Source organism: Cervus canadensis, chromosome 25 (genome assembly GCF_019320065.1).
Source record: "Cervus canadensis isolate Bull #8, Minnesota chromosome 25, ASM1932006v1, whole genome shotgun sequence".
Taxonomy (NCBI): domain Eukaryota; kingdom Metazoa; phylum Chordata; class Mammalia; order Artiodactyla; family Cervidae; genus Cervus; species Cervus canadensis.
Window position 1 is genome coordinate 7,738,174 of NC_057410.1, and position 16,765 is coordinate 7,754,938.

Genomic DNA, 16,765 nt, shown 5'->3' on the forward strand with positions numbered 1-16,765 from the left:
ATCTAAGCTCTAGTACTTATTCATTGTATGACTTTGGACAAAATACTTAATCTCTTGCTTCGATTTCCTCGTGTATGGAATGGAAGCATTACATAATGGGATTGCTGTGAGAATTAAATGAGCTAAACTACATCAAGTATTTATCACAGGATCTGGAACATAGTAAGAATTCAGTAAATAGTCTCCTGTTCAATGTAAATGGTAAATTGCTTGGGAAGTTAAACTGTGTTCTAGTAGATGCTTTAAAATTGTAATTACTGCTTGGGAAATAGCCTTCATTTAAAAAGCCTCAATTTGTAATTAATTCTGTACAAAAGATTTAAAGTAGTTAAAAGCTTTTCATTCTTCAAACTTATTTAGAGAAAAACATATGTGGAACATGTTTATGCCATGAGACTTCATGTTGAATTATTTCAGCAAAGAAAGTCACCATTTAAAGAATGCCTTGAACTTTTGTCAGTGACACAGCCATTCCAAAATGTAAATCTTTGGGCTCTACAGATCAGTGATTTCCATACACTGTTTTTTTCTGGTAGTAAAAATCAATCTACTAGTATGGTCTTAAATGTCTTTGCTTAATTATGGGGAAGTTAATGAAGTTCTGCCTCTTGTGCATTCTAAATAAAAGCACTAAATTGAATCATTCAGATCTGTACTTCCTTAAACTAGCCTTTCCAACAATGTAGTTAAACTGCAATAATTGATCACCTGGATTTATTGGCTTTCATCCTGGCTAACTTTCATCTGAAAAAAAAAAAGTAAGTGCAAATTTGGTTTCTATACTTTACATTAAAATGTTATCTGGGCCAGAATATAATATTTGGCTGTCAAAAATTATGAAAACTTTTGTAGTGAGCTTACTCTGAGATAATACTGAGGTAAATATCATTTCAAATGAAGATATTATTATGAGAACTTAGAAAAACAAACACAGTCTCCAAGGGTAGGAAATGTTGGGATACTGACTTGACTTTCATATCCATGCAGTGAGGATTAACTGTGCTGAGAGGACACTTTCTTATTTTATTTCTAAAGGATTCATCATAACTCTGCTCCCCCCCAGATATGCACATTATCTCTTGGTGCACTAGGATGAAGCCATGCTTTGAGCTTAGAATGGAAGCAACCCAGCTTCCTATATGTCTGTGCTGTTTGTTTGCTTAAGTAGTTGGTAATTTCATGAGTCAGAAGTAGAAAAAGACTTTGTTGTTCTTGGTCAGTTGTCCCGTTGTGCTCAGCTCTGGGCAGCCCCGTGGCCTGCAGCACTCCAGGCTTCCCTGTCCTTCACCATCTCCTGGAGCGTGCTCAAACTCATGACCACTGACTCAGTGATGCCACCCAACCATCTCGTCCTCTGTCATCCCCTTCTCCACCTGCCTTCAATCTTTGCTAGCATCAGGGTCTTTTCCTGATGCTAGAAATAGACTTTAGGGAGTTATATTTTCCATGAAGCAGTAACCTGAAAGATTCTATTTGGTCCAACCACCCTAAGCTTCCTTCTTCAGAACGTTACTCTTCTGGGCCAGGGTATCAAGAATTATTATTTTTAGTTTACTTATTTAAGGAACTACTTTTCATTCTGCCAAATTTGCAGAGCCTTCCATATGTTACATATCCTTTAAAGTCAGTGTGGGGCCACCCCCTGAAGCTGTCACTACTGACTCCAGTTGCCTGTAGTCTTTTCTGAAAGTCCTTTAGTGTGAGTAATTGACACCATCAAATCTAGAACTTACATTTTTTCTTTTCTCAGTCCACATTACATGATAGTTGGCCATTACAGTGTTTGACATGATGAAGAAGTCTTTGTATATCTCATCTCATTGAAGCCTTCCATTGCCTTTGGGAGGGGAATATGATAGTTATGATTAGTGATCGTTTTGCAGTTGAGGAAACATAAGTTCCACAGAGATGATTACTATTCCAAGGTCATATTTCTGTAACTGGAACCAGTGTCCTGATTGATACTCTGTATTCTACTCTGTATTCTAGCCCATATTTGCCTTGTGTATAAATCTTAGCTTCCGATCAAGTTAGCCAACTCTTCAAAGACTTTTTCTGATTCCACTTATGGAACTTTTCAGATTCCACTTATCAGAAACTTCATCACTAGAGAATTGTCTTAAAGATGAGCTACATTTCCAATTTTAAATGTTCTTTAACAGTCATGTTAAAAAAAAAAGAACAGGTGACATTAATTTTAATATCTTTTTATAACCCAGTATGTCTAAAATGTTTAATTCTAGCATTAATATAAAAATATTAATAAGATGCTTATATGTTCTTTTTTCTCCCCACACACTAGCATTTTGAAATCCTCTGTGTATTTTACACTTGGAACACATCTCAGTTTGAAACAACGAAGTTTCAAGGGCTCGGTGTAACACACGGATGCCTGGGACAGCACAGCTCTAAAGCTTTTTCTCCAGTGTGGCTGGCAATCAGCTTCTCCTCTCTGATAACAGATGACAGGGAAATACTCATTACTTCCACACCAGATGACGGAAATGGGTGATTCATAACTAATTAAAATAATAAGCTTAGGCACAGAAAAATGTGGACACCATTCATTCTTGTGAGGGTTTTTGTCAGTGGTGGTGGTTTGTTTTGTCCGATAATTCATAATTCAAACAAAGACCCCTATTCGAACCCTGGGTCAGGAAGATCCTCTGGAAGAGGGCATGGCAACCCACTCCAGTATTCTTGCCTAGAGAATCTCATTGACAGAGGAGCCTGGCGGGCTGCAGTGATACAGAATTACGGGCTTCCCGGGCAGCACTAGTGGTAAAGAACCCAGCTGCCAATGCAGGAGACGTAAGAGACACGGATTCAATCCCTGGGTTGGGAAGATCCCCTGGAGGAGGGCATGGCAACCCACTCCAGTATTCTTGCCTGAGAATCCCATGGACATGGGAGCCTGGCGGGCCACAGTCCATGGGGTCGCCAAGAGTGGGACACAACTCAGCGCCTGAGCACACATGCACACACACCCACGTAGCTTACAAAGGAAGCTACTTCATCAATAGTTTGAAAATATTTCAATAGTGTGAAAACATTTCATACTTATCAGATAGTTAGCCTTCCGTTTCATGTATTCATTTATGTGTGCTATTTTCCGAAATGCAAATCGGACTGTGTGTTTTCCTTGTTCAGAATAGTTCAGTTCCTCCCCACTGGTGTTTCCTAAGGTTGCCCAGTGATAAGATTTCAGCCTGGGGACTTGGATAGCCTCTGTTCCTGGTCCTGTCAGACCAAAAGAATCACATAGGTATTTTTAGTAAGCTCGCCTGGTGGCTGTTAACGGCAGGCCAGTTGGGAAAAGTGGCCTAAAAGATAAAATTTTACTCCTCAGCCTACCATGTGTGGTCCTTTCTGACCTGGCCTGTGCCTAGGGCTGTTCCCAAGTAGCCTTAGACTGTAGCACAGAGAAGTACTTGGCCAGCATCTCTTCGCGCCTGCGCTTCAGCTTCCCTCAGCCTGGGATGCCCTTCCCCGCTGTGCCTGCCAGCCCACTGCCAAGTCAGCCTCAGGCCCACCAACCTCCTCAGTGCTTGCCTGGTTGCCGGGGCGCACACGCGTCCCCCCAACACTTTGCATTGCTCCTTGATATTGGTGACTCAAAGCCCTGGAGGTCACTCACTCTCACCATCTGCTGGCCTTGGCTGGCGCCTCGCTGAGAATGGGGCTTGGCCTTTCCAGTCTGTTAGAGCCCCTAGAAGGGAATCTGGCACACGATAATAGTCAATAAATATTTTTCTCGTGAAAGCCTGATGATACCAGTAATAATAACATCCCCATCTGTTTCATAGTGATTTGCAGATTGCCGCATGCTTTTCACTTGCATCATCTCATCTAAGTCTCACCACAGTCTCGTGAGGTGGAACTCTTATTTTTCAAGATGTGAAGCAGCTTGCCCCATGTCACGTGACTTGTAATAAGTGACGCTATAACACCAGCACAAACCCATATGGTGCAGCGTGCAAAAGATGCTTAAATCTTGGGTTCAGATTTCTAGTGAGGAAATGGCCTTTGCTTATTCAGTCTGTTTACACACACACAAAAATAAAGTTCACATGGATCTTTGGCTCCAAATTTCTAGCTTTTTTAGTCTTTTCAGCATTATTGCATGAGGTTGTACATGGTGTTCAGCTAAGCAGTAGCTGCTAGGTTGTATACATATTCACATGACTATGTGAAAAATTAAAGGAACCAGTTAGAACCTCCTTGGGTTCTTCTCTTTCAAGACATTCCAGGGGTTCTCATCTGTCATTTGGGAAAGTTCCTTATATCCTTTGGGTAAAGGTACTGATAAATCAACACACAATATATATTGTTGATATCATAAGGAAGATCTGACCAAACAACGCTATGAAATAATTGAGATGGTTTGTGATGCTTTATTTTTTTTATTTTTTATTTTTGGTTTGTGATGCTTTAGAAGTGTTACGGTGTTTTTATTTTTTGCTGTATGTTCACAAGTTTCACACCCAGTCTATCAATTTTATGTCCTAGTCCTAATCAGTCGGTAACATATTAGCAAAACAGCCCAGTCTGGCCTCAGTCTTTCCATGAAATATGCATCATACTTTGTGGTCTCACACAAATTTATTTTAAGGGTTAGGACTTCCCTTTATCAGGGCAATAGCAAGACATGCCTCTGTTTCCTCCTTTCCTAGGCAGTTCCATTTTATTTGGTAAGTGTTAGTCAGCAGATTTTTATAGCTTAGAGAGGAACTATTTCAACTTTTTTTTTTTTTTACCAAATTGAGTAGTTTGAAAGCATTATCTTTTTGTGTATTATTCTTATTGGCCTACTGATGTTGATTCATTCTGTGGTTATGTGCTGGTAGAACAGAAATGAACTAACAGTCATTTAAAAAAAAAAAAGTAAATTTTAGCTCTGTTAAAATGGCCATTATTAGTATTTAGTAGGTCGTGCCCTAGATTTAAATAATGGCTGCTTGGAGACTCCTCTGAGGTGGCATTTTTCTGCCTGAAAGAGTTTGTACTGTTTTATGCAGCTGTCTGGGAGTCATGGTGATAAAGCTGTCAATGTTCTGTTAGGTTAATTTTTTCGATACCATTCTGGATCACAGATAGATTGAGATGAAGTGAAAATACTGAAGCAAGGGTCATTTGATGAAGACACCGTTTTGAAGTGTTTGCCCCATGGTGTCTAATTTGGTAAACCACTAAAAAGCCCTGGGTGTGGAAACAGCAGGGGTCATTTTCTTGTTACCGCTGGCATCATTTTCAGAAATGTCTCAACCAAAATTTCATGGAATTGTGATATGGCAGTCTACCTTTTCTAATGTAACAGCTATATTGAGCTCTGTCTTATTTCATTCAGTATACCCATGTAGAGCTTACAAATGCTTCTTAGTGTATTCAGTGTTTTGTAACTGTCACTACAGTCACTTTTACAACATTTTCATCACCGCCCCCCCCAAAAAAAAATCCCACACCCCTTAGCCATCACTTCCCATTTCCTCCAGCACCTCCAGCTCGCTAGTCAACGATGAATCTGCCTTCTGTTTCTATGGATTAATCTCTTTTGGACATTTCACATTTATGTAATCACACTTTCCATGAGTGACTAGTTTTGTTCACTGAGCTTATATTTTCAGTATAAGCATGCATCTTTACTTCATTCCTGTTTATGAATGAATAACACCCCAATTTGCAGCCATACCTCATTTTGTGTTCCCGTTCCATTGAAGGACATTTAGGTTATTTCCACATTTCAGCTGTAATGAGTCACACTGCCATAGCCATTTGTCTATACATTTTTGTGCGGAAATATGTTTTCTCTTGGGTGTATACGTAGGAGTAGATTTTCTCAGTCTATGTCAAACTTTGAGGAACTGCCAGATTTGTTCCAAAATGGCTGTACAATTTTACATTTCTACTAGCAGTGTGTGAGGGTTCCAACTTCTCCAACCCCCCACCAGCACTTGTGGAATCTTTGATGATCGCCATCTTAGTGAGTGTGAAGTGATATCTCATTGATTTGCATCTTCCTGATGGCGATTGACTTTGAATCATCTTTCATGTGCTGTTAGCCATTTGTATATCCTCTTTTGGGAAATGTCTATTGAGATCTGTTGCCCATTTTAAAATTGGATTATTTCTGTTTTTATTATTGAGTTCTAAGCGTTACTATATATTCTAGATACAAGTTAGCTATTTGGTGGTGGTGTAGTCACTAGTGTGTGACTTTGTGACCCATTGGATTGTAGCCCGTCAGACTCTTCTGTCCATGGGATTTCCCAGGCAAGAATATTGGAGTGGCGTTGCCATTTGCTTCTCCAGGGGCGTCTTCCTGACCCAAGGATCAAATTTGGGTCTCCTGCATTACAAGTGGTCTCCTGCGTTGCAGGTGGATTCTTTACCACTGAGCCACCAGGAAAGCCCTTTCTTGAGTATATGATTTGCAAACCTTTTCTCCCATTCTCTGTAGTTACAGCTGTCTGTCTGAAAACCTTCTTCTTCTTCAGGGTGTGACATCTTCTAGGCTCTTTTCCCATCTGAGTCAGCTCCTCTTTGCATGCCTTTATTATGAGCACTGAGCATGGTATATTGATACTATCATTTTAGGATTTCCTTCCCTACCCAGAGAAGCTGCGTCAAACACGTTTTTGTAATTTCGGTGCCTAGGACCCTGCCTTACACAAAATAGGAGCTCAGTAACAGCTCGGTCAACTATGATAAATTAACATGAAGCTTGGACCTGAGGGGGAAAACATCCAGTCAGTACTAATTCAAGAAAGCTAATAGCCACTTGTGGTCTCATTACAGGATTGGTACAGTGTAGGGCTTCCCTGGTAGCTCAGATAGCAAAGAATCTGCCTGCAACACAGGAGAGCCGGGGTTTGATCCCTGGGTCAGAAAGATGCCCTGGAGAAGGGAATGGCTACCCACTCCAGTGTTCTTGCCTGGAGAATTCCACGGACAGAGGAGCCTGGCAGGCTACAGTCCATGGGGTTGCAGAGAGTCAGACTCGGCTGAGCGACTAATACTTCACTTCAGGGCCCAGTGCTCCACAGGCTTCTTTGATCTGTTCTAAGCAGTGAACCAAGATTAATATGACCAGCATTTGTTTTATTCATTGGTTTAAAAATCTTTAATATATGGTGCTGTAATCAGTGAGCACCATATCTGATAAGGTCACGTTAAGAGAGGCACAGCGCATATGCAGGAGGGTGACTTGCCGAATTATGCTGCTTAACACCTCTGATCTGATGGGCCGCATCCAAAGGTTTTCCATTCCTAACTGGAGAGTTCTTATGTTAGTACTTACATCATGATTTTTTTCCCTTGTGACCTTTTCCTCATTTGTCAAACTTTTCTAAATTAAAAGTAATCAGTCATGTTCTTCTTCTCTAATTTTTGGCACATACTTTTTCTCTAGTTTCTGTCCTTCCAGTTTTTTGCTCTTGAAAATGTTGCCAGTGTACTATATTGACCAGAAAATGACAGATAAGGTGAAGAAACAGTTACTCCCTGCAAAATGAGGTTGGGATTTTAACTGTTTAAAATAGGATCGTCCTTCTCAAAACTCCCTAACTCTTGATTCTAAACCCTGAAGGAAACAAACAAGAGAAAAATCTAAGAATGAGATCCAAGAAGGAAGCCCATATAATTTTGTGTGCTTCTGGTGAGATTCGTACTCTCACCTACTTTTATTTCTTTTTTGGCACCAGGACAGCTTTAAAAAACAAAACAGAACTAGTTGACAGCTTAAGATGATTGATTTTTTTTTTTTGAGCTAGCTCAGCAAGATGAGCTAAAATTACTTCATCATAAAAGACTTGCTAGGATTCTTGAATGAGAAATACCCCCTCCCTTGATTTTTTTTCTTTATGAAATAAAACTAGGTCTGTATTTGTGGAGGAAGGAGTTTAGCAGCCATGGTGATTATAATACTGTATTGAAAAACACTTTTCTTTGATTGACTAAAATTCAGCTGCTGTTTGTAGTAGTTAAAAACCTGTAATCTGTCTTCATTTTGGTGTTCACCACGCTTCTGTGAGATGAATAATAGGGTCCCCCAATCTCCAAGTGGAGAAACCAAGAGAGGACACTTGAGAAATGCTTTCCTATCTTCTCCCAGGACTCCTCCAAAACCGGGCTGCTGGGACATGACCTAATTGAGAGCTGAGACCTTGTTTCATAGTTACTGTATCTTTTTTGCCAGGATATAGGATCATAGTTACTGTATCTTCTTTGCCAGGATATCAGCCTGGCACACTCTTAAAACATGTTGCATGGGTGAAAGTCAGGCAGAAGCATTCTATTAAGATTAATTTGATGGACAGACCTGGGTTAGAGCTCCTGAGGGTGCTACTTACTAGCTGAAGTCTCTAGATGAAGGATGTTATCTCATTAAACCTCAGTTTCTTCTTTGCAAAATGAGGATAATATTAGTACCTACTTCAGTAGAGTGTAGAACAGTAAGGATTCAATTGTTATTAGCTATTATTAAGTTGAGTAAATTTCCTGATTCCTCATTCAGAATTGGATTACCCTGCTGTTAATGACCCTGATTACACATGGTCAAGTATGTGCGTTTGCATTGTCAGCTCAGTTACTGAAGAATAGGATGCAGTTGAGGAGGTGTTATTTGGACATTGATTGCTACTAAATCCACTGAATTAGATTCAGCCCTCACTTTTAGGGAATATGCACTGACACTGGGAAAGATGAAATAAAGAAGTTTTCCAGTATGAATATTCTTGTCTTTGGAGGTTAGCCCTGAGTCTCAGAACAAAAACAAGTCAGTAGTTATTAGTTACTGTATCTCCTTTTCCAAAACACACATGGTTCATTGTTACAGTCATTTGCAGATAGTTTTGTATGACACACTTTTGCTCTTGTGTTTCTACTAAATCACTAAATGACTAACGTTCGTGTTCCTAATATTTGTCAAAGGATTCTCTTCAGGATTATATATGTGGTAAAGCTTAGTTAGTTGGGACAATGTGGAAAATGTGAAAAGCCAAGTGAAGAGTCTTGATCTTGTGATCAAAATAATAAAGCAGAATCCAGGGATTACCCCATAATGAGTGGATTATTTGGATATAGAAAGAAATTATTTTTAGGCGTGGCATTACTATAAACCCTACAGCTCTGTGTTTTACAAACTAGAAATTTATGCACTAAATAAAAATTACCAGATGTCAGTGTTTGTATGTGCCAGCTGGCAAAGTTGAGAAGGTTCAGAATTCTGGAAGAAATGGTGCTCACTTCTTTGCCATTTAAACTCAAAAAAGATAGTTGAGGTGAAACGCTGTTTAAAAAACTACAATGTCCTCAGCTACCCAAAGATGTCATATGTTACAAATTGTTATCTGAAAGCCTTTAATTTTTTCCCCCTCATGACTCCATGCATGTTTGTGGTGTTGCAAATGTAATCCATGTTTCTAATCTATTACTTTCTTTACTGAGGCTTAGCTCATTCTTTTAAAGGGTCAGCAGATATCTTTTTTTTTAAACTTTTTATTTTTTATTGGGATATAGATGATTAACGGGCTTCCGCAGTGACTCAGACTGTAAGGAATCCGCCTGCAATGCAGGAGACCTGAGTTCAATCCCAGTGTTGGGAAGATCCCCTGGAGGAGGGCATGACAACCCACTCCAGTATTCTTGCCTGAGAAATCCCATGGACAGAGGAGCCTGGCAGGCACAGTCCCTAGGGTTACAAAGAGTCAGACAGGGCTGAGCGACTAAGCACTTAGCCGATCAACAGTGTTGTGATATTTTAAGGCAAACAACAAAGGGACTCAACCAATCATATACGTATATCCATCCTCCAACTCCCCTCCCATCCTGGCTGCCATATAATATTGAGCAGAGTTCCATGCGCTCTACAGTAGGTCCTTGTTGCTTATCCATTTTAAATATAGCTGTGTATACAAGTCCATCACAAACTCCCTATCCCTTCCCCTGATCTTTCCCCCCTGGCAACCATAATTTCGTAAGCAGATATCTTTATTTAAAGACCCAGCCTGAAGACAGCAGCCTCGTAAAGGTCCGGTGCAGAGCTAAATGTATGATAGGATTCAGTATTTTTATCTTGCACATACCAGAACACTTCAGTTATTTTCATGAAATCATCAAATGGGTTCTCTTCTTCTCTCCTTAGAAATTCGAGCTCAACTGGTAGAACAACAGAAATGCCTGGAGCAGCAGACAGAGATGAGAGTTCAGCTTCTGCAGGACCTGCAAGATTTCTTCCGGAAAAAAGCTGAAATTGAGACAGATTATTCTCGGAACCTCGAAAAGTTAGCAGAAAGATTCATGGCCAAAACAAGAAGCACTAAGGATCATCAACAGTACAAGTAAGAGAGACTTGACTCAAATTCATCTTTCCAAGAGAATATCCTGTCTTCTATACAGTCCATGGAATTCTCTAGGCCAGAATACTGGAGTGGGTAGCCTTTCCCTTCTCCAGGGGATCTTCCCAACCCAGGGATTGAACCCAGGTCTCCCGCATTGCAGGTAGATTCTTTACCAGCTGAGCCACAAGGGAAGCCCTTTATTGGTTTTAGAATTTTCCATTTTTTGTCTGAAACGTTGTTGATTGATATATCCCCCTAGATAAAAGCAAACCTTCTGCATTTGTAATTTATGAGCATAAGTGTATTACATATTAAACTAATAGTATTCTCTTGACATGTTTCTCTTTCCAGTAAACACACTAGGAGTTGATGTCTGACACAGGTAGATATTTGGTTTCGTTTGTTTTTGTGATTCAAGTCAATTTTTTTCTAATTGGAGTATAAATGCTTTACAATGTTGTGACAGTTTTTTCTATACAGCAAAATGAATCAGCCACCGATATACATATAGCCCCTCTTCTTTGGATTTCCTTCCCCTTTAGGTCACCAGAGAGCACTTAGAGTTCCCTGTGCTATACAGTAGGTTCTTGTTAGATATCTGTTTTATACATAGCATCAATAGTGTATATATGCCAATCCCAACCTCCCAATCCATCCCACACCCTCTTTCCCCTTGGTATCCATATGTTTGTTCCCTACATCTGTGACTGTAATTCTGCTTTGCGAATAAGTTCATCTGTACCATTTGTCTAGATTCCACATATATGTGTTAATGTATGACATTTGTTCTTTCTCTTCCTGACTTCACTCTAACACTGGCAGATAGATATTTGGATAGGCAAATTTTAAATAGCTGATTCTTCATGCAGAGAGCTCAGGAATTTTGTAGTGATCTTACATGAAAATAACCAATGAGGGTTGCTTAAATTTACATTCTCCTACCCCATCCCAGTATTATTTGTGGTCCTTGCAGTAGAGACTGACTTAAAAGAAGGGCCTTTGATAAAATGCTGATGATCTAGCTTAATTAATTGACAGTTGACCCTTGAACAACCATAAGGGTTAAGTTGCCAACCCCCTGCGCAGTCCAAAGTCAGTTTACTGTTATCTCTGCCTCAAAAACAAAGAAATTGGGAAATGACTCGCCCAAAGGCAGGAAGCTGAACAGTTATGGATAGATTCAGGGCTCAGACCCAAGTTCTACATATTGTGATCTCTCGTTGAACAGAAACTGTTCCCTGTACCCAGTTAATTTAAAGATGATGTAAAATGAAAATACAGCTATTACATTTATTGAAAAAAATCTGCGTGTAAGTAGACTTGCACAGTTCAAACCCGAGTTGTTCAGGGGTCAGTTGTACTTCATTTGTTTAAACAAAATACATGCAGGTTTTTCTGATAATGGGATTTACTTTAGAATTTAAATCCTGGAGACAAGTCGGCAAACAACTCCAACAGAGTATACAGGTGGTCTGAAAGATGTCAGTGCGAGCTACCAGGGAGACCAGATGGTAATCCATTCTGTAGCGGAGTTGGAGTCGGGAAGGGCCAGGCAAGGTCCTGGAAGAAATGATACATAAGTGAAGACCTGAAGGACTTGTTAGCCAGGTAAGGGCCCAGAGCAGGACATTCAAGCAAAGGGAACATCGTGCATAAGGGGCCAGAGGAAAGGGGGGCAGGGCAGCTTTGCAGGGCAGGAAGTAATCCAGTGGGAGCGAGGAATGAGGTAGTGAGCCACGTGACTCCCCATGTACGTTGTGCCTGACCACAGAGGCCTGTAGCCCACACCAGGAAGTCTGGACTTTATCCTCCGGGCTTGAGAAGCCTTTGTAGAGGCTTTAAAATGACCAGCATCTTGAAGGATGACCTGCATCTTGAAATGAAAACTGTAGATAGGATTGTGGGCTGGAGGAGGACGTGGTCATAGTCTGGAGGGAGACCAGGCAGAAGGCCTTCACCATGATGGCATGAACTAGCCACACTGCAGGTAGAAATAGAATCGTTTAGGAGATGTTAAAAAGGCAGCCCAGTCTTTCATTTCTGGGAAAACAACTAGATAATATGAGAAATATTTCTGCTACAAAACTCTCTGGAAATGCTGACAAAAGTATAATAGACATCATTGTAAATCTATAACTGAACTCACAGGAAAGTAGGGGAAATTTCCAGTGGCCCAGAAAGAAAAAGGGAACTGAAAACTTGAGTGGTGATTGTATCCCACGTGGGACACAAGAGGAGGCCTGTGCAAGGTAGGGAACTGGACATGAGGACTTGCTCATCACCATCCTATAGCACAGCATCCCAGCCCAAAGTCAGGGGCAGCAGAACTGCTGTCTCAGTGAAATAGTAGAGCAGAACATTACATGGATGAGGCAAATGGATAGTTAGGGAGTCTGGGATGGACATGTACACACTGCCATACTTAAACTGGATAACCAGTAAGGACCTATTGTAGAGCAGAGGGAACTCTGCCCAGTTTTATGTGGCAGTCTGGATGGGAGGGGAGTTTGAGGGAGAATGGATACATGTATTTCTATGTCCCTTTGCTGTTCACTTGAAACTGTCATAACATTGTTAATTGGCTATACCTCAAGAAAAAAAATTTTTAAATTTTATTTATTTAACAAAAAATTTTTTTAAAAAAAAGAAAATCACTCACACCCACTTCCACACTCCCCACCACCCCACCCCGACACACACACGGGACAATAAGGAAGCCCAAATGCTCCTGGGCTCCAAATGGTAGGAGGTTGCAGAAAAGCACCTATCAGTCTTCACCATTGGCTTTGCAGTTTTATTTTATACCCTTCTGTGGCCTTGGATCCTACATAAAAAGTAGGATAGCTTTTTTAAAAAAAAAAAAAAAAAAAAAAAAAACCATGCTGTTTTTCACAGTGGCTACACCAATTTATATTCCCGCTGACCTTGTGGGAGTGTTCCCTCTTCTCCACATTCAAATATTTGCTATTTGTGTTCTTGACGATGGCCATCATGGCAAGTGTGAGGTGATATATTTCATTGCGGTTTTGATTTGCATTTCCCTGAATGCTGTTGAGCACCTTTCCATGTGACTGTTCGCCATCTGTGTGTCTTCTTTGGCATTTCTGCTCTTGGGTATATATCCAAAAAAAACAAAAACACTAATTTGAAAAGATACATGCATCCCAATTATTTACAACTGCCAAGGAATGAAAACAACCTATGTCCATGAATGGATAAAGCAGCTGTGTTATACACACACAATGGGATACTACTCGGTCATAAAAAAAAGAATGAAGTATTTCCATTTGTGACAACATGGATAGACTTAGAGGGTATTATGCTAAGTGAAATAAGTCAGACAGATGCTATATGATAAATGCCGACAAATACTGTATGATATCACTTATATATGGAATCTAAAAAACACAACAAACTAGTGAAGATAATAAGGAAGAAGCAGATTCACACACATAGATGACAAATTAGTGGTTACCAGTGGGGAGAAGGACAACATGAGGATAGGAGATAAAAATGTACGAAGTATTATGTATTTTAAAACCTATAAAGATATATTGTATAACATGGAATATAGCCAATATTTTATAGTAACTATAAATGGAGTATAACCTTTTAAAATGGTGAATCACTAATATACACCTTTACACTGTAACTTACATAATATTGTAAGTGTATACCTGTAACTTACATAATATTGCACATCAACTCTATGTCAATAAAAAAACTTTTTAAATTCTTCTCATCATCAGAAAAAAAAAAGTAGGAACTTTTGCAGAAAAAAAAGAGAGTAGGGGTTCTTTTGCAGAAGAAAATGCAGCACTATTCTGGATAGGGAATACCTTTTTTAGTTTTTATTTTGGGCCCACTTTAACCTGTAGTGTTGGTCCAGCAGAGAAATAAATTTTGGTGATGGTTCCCAGGGTGAGCAGATGTCACATGTGCTTGACAGAGACTGGAGCCAGTACTAGATCTGCATTTATAGAAACTGTCCCTTTTTAAAAGTAATTGCAAATAAGAGGACAGCCCATTGGTTTATACAGTAAATATTTTTGAGTGTCTGCTTGTGTGTTCTGTACTTGGGAATCACTTGTGAACTGAAAACATGCATGGGCGTATGCACTTTAGTCTGATCCCTGAGTGCATCAGCTGCCACTTTTTCTTTCTCCTGGTTGGTTCACTAGTTTTCTTAAAAAGGTACGAGGCTTGGGATTTTCCTTAAGTTTATTATTGACTACGGGACTGCAGATAAGATAAGAAGTCTACAGAAAGGACAAACCAGGTTTGGGGGACAAAAGCCAAAGACAAGCTTTAAGAAAGAGTCAAACAGACCTGGCTTGAATACTAGCTCTGCTCTGTGACCTTGGTCAGTAGAGTCAGTATTTCTGAGCCTTGGTTTCCTAACTTGTAAAATGAGATTTTGTGACCATCAGATGAAACATGACAAATCCTTGATGTGACTGAGAGCTGACATCAAGTACACATTCGATATTCCTTCTCCTCACAAAACAAATGTTACATCTTTGGCATTGTTACTTTACCAGTCATTTAAGCTAGCCCGAGGAGTCTAGCTCTTAGTTTTGGGATGCTTGTCCTGTAGGATAATCCTTGGCCTGAATTGACTGCTGCATGGTGGAAATACCAAGGCTTGGATCAGCCTCCATGGACTCAAAGACTTTCTCCGAGACTAGTTTTGTTCTTGAACAAATCATTGTGCCTTGCTAAAGCTTAAGTTCCCTCGTTGACAGAGGGGATCTATCTAAATATCTCTGCCTTAAATTGTTGAATTAAGTAGTTAATGTGTATAGGTTTTAGACCAACTGCTGGATAAAAATCACTAACTTTATATAGTATAGTGTTAGTAGCCCAGCTGTGTTCGACTCTTTGCAACCCCATGGACTATAGCCCGCGAGGTTCCTCTGTCCATGGAATTCTCCAAGCAAGAATACTGGAGTGGGTAGCCATTCCCTTCTCTAGGGTATCTTCCCTACCCAGGGATTGAACTCAGGTCTCCTGCGCTGCAGGCAGATTCTTTACCATCTGAGCCATCAGGAAGATCCCAACTTTATATTGCACTTTCTATGAATCTAAGGCATTCTAGTAAACATTAAAATATATATATAAACTCAAAAATCCTCATAATCTTATAAAATCAGTACTGCTACTTTACCCACTTTATAAATGAAGCAACAGAGGCACAGAGAAGTTTAAGTAACTTGGCCAAGATCTCCTAGCTAGTATGTAATGATTTTGGAATTTGGAGTGGAGACAGTTTAGACCCATATTCCATGAACTTGACCTCTGTACTCGGTGAAAGTGAAAGTGAAGTCGCTCAGTCGTGTCCGACTCTTTGCGACCCCATGGACTGTAGCCTACTAGGCTCCTCCATCTATGGGATTTTCCAGGCAAGAATGCTGGAATGGGTTGCCATTTCCTTCTCCAGGGGATCTTCCCAACCCAGGGATTGATCCCGGGTCTCCCGCATTGTAGGCAGATGCTTTACCATCTGAGCCACCAGGGAAGTCCCAGCAGGTGCTCAGTAAATGGTAACTTAGCCACCACTGATGTTGTTGTTGATACTGTTATTACTTACTATTAGGACAATAAAAAATGTTTATTCAGTGAATGAAAAAACATGTATTTAATGCTGAACATGGGCAGGGCTGTGAGGATACAAAAAAAGTATGCCACATTCTCAAAGAATGTATGATTTACTTCAGCATAAAGAGTATATAGGTAAGTTAATGTAAGGTAGCATTTACCTTTTGGGCTGGGTGGTAGAGAATGTCAGTACAAAGAATTCAGTATTCTTTCTGCCATGGAACCACTGCCCCATGCCCAGTGGCTTTGGAGGGAAAAGAAGGTTCTCTGGGTTGGGGCGTAATTCTTATTACGCCAGCTAGGAGAATGGAAGTCTTCTCTTGTGGTTATAAGTGCTAGGACCCTAGATCAGGGGTTTCTACCCTTACACCCATTCCTACTTCCTCTTTCTTCTAAAGAGAGTTTTGACTTGATGCACTCTTAAATCCTGACTCTGAGGGACTTAAGGACTGAAAGACCTGGTTTAATCATTTCTTTTCTAATTTAGTTAATACTCAGAATCATAAATCATCATGACTAGTAGGAGGATAACATGTCTTAGAAAATTGAACTCGTGTCTCTAAGTTAGGATAAACATTCTGTGCCATTTTGCCATTTTAGAGTTAGTTTTGTTTTTGTTTTTTTTTTTAATATAATTTTTTTTTTATTTTGGCCATGCCACACGTCATGTAGGATCTTAGTTCCCTGACCAGGGATCAAACCCACAATCCATGCTTTGGAAATACAGAGTCTTAACCACTGGACAGTCAGGGAAGTTCCAATAGTTAGATTTTTTAAGTAAAAAGCAAAAAACAAACATCATACATATATTTTTTAAAGCGGTAATGTCT

At 40.0% G+C, this 16,765-nt stretch overlaps 1 protein-coding gene across 2 annotated transcripts in view; it reads left to right on the plus strand.

The window, feature by feature from the left end:
* SRGAP1 (SLIT-ROBO Rho GTPase activating protein 1) overlaps positions 1-16,765 on the plus strand; it is a 316,119-nt gene that overhangs the window by 132,259 nt on the left and 167,095 nt on the right. For both annotated transcript variants that reach the window (XM_043447019.1, XM_043447018.1), the window contains exon 2: positions 10,142-10,337. In XM_043447019.1, coding sequence (XP_043302954.1) covers positions 10,142-10,337 — 196 coding nt within the window. The remainder of the gene's footprint in view (positions 1-10,141; positions 10,338-16,765) is intronic.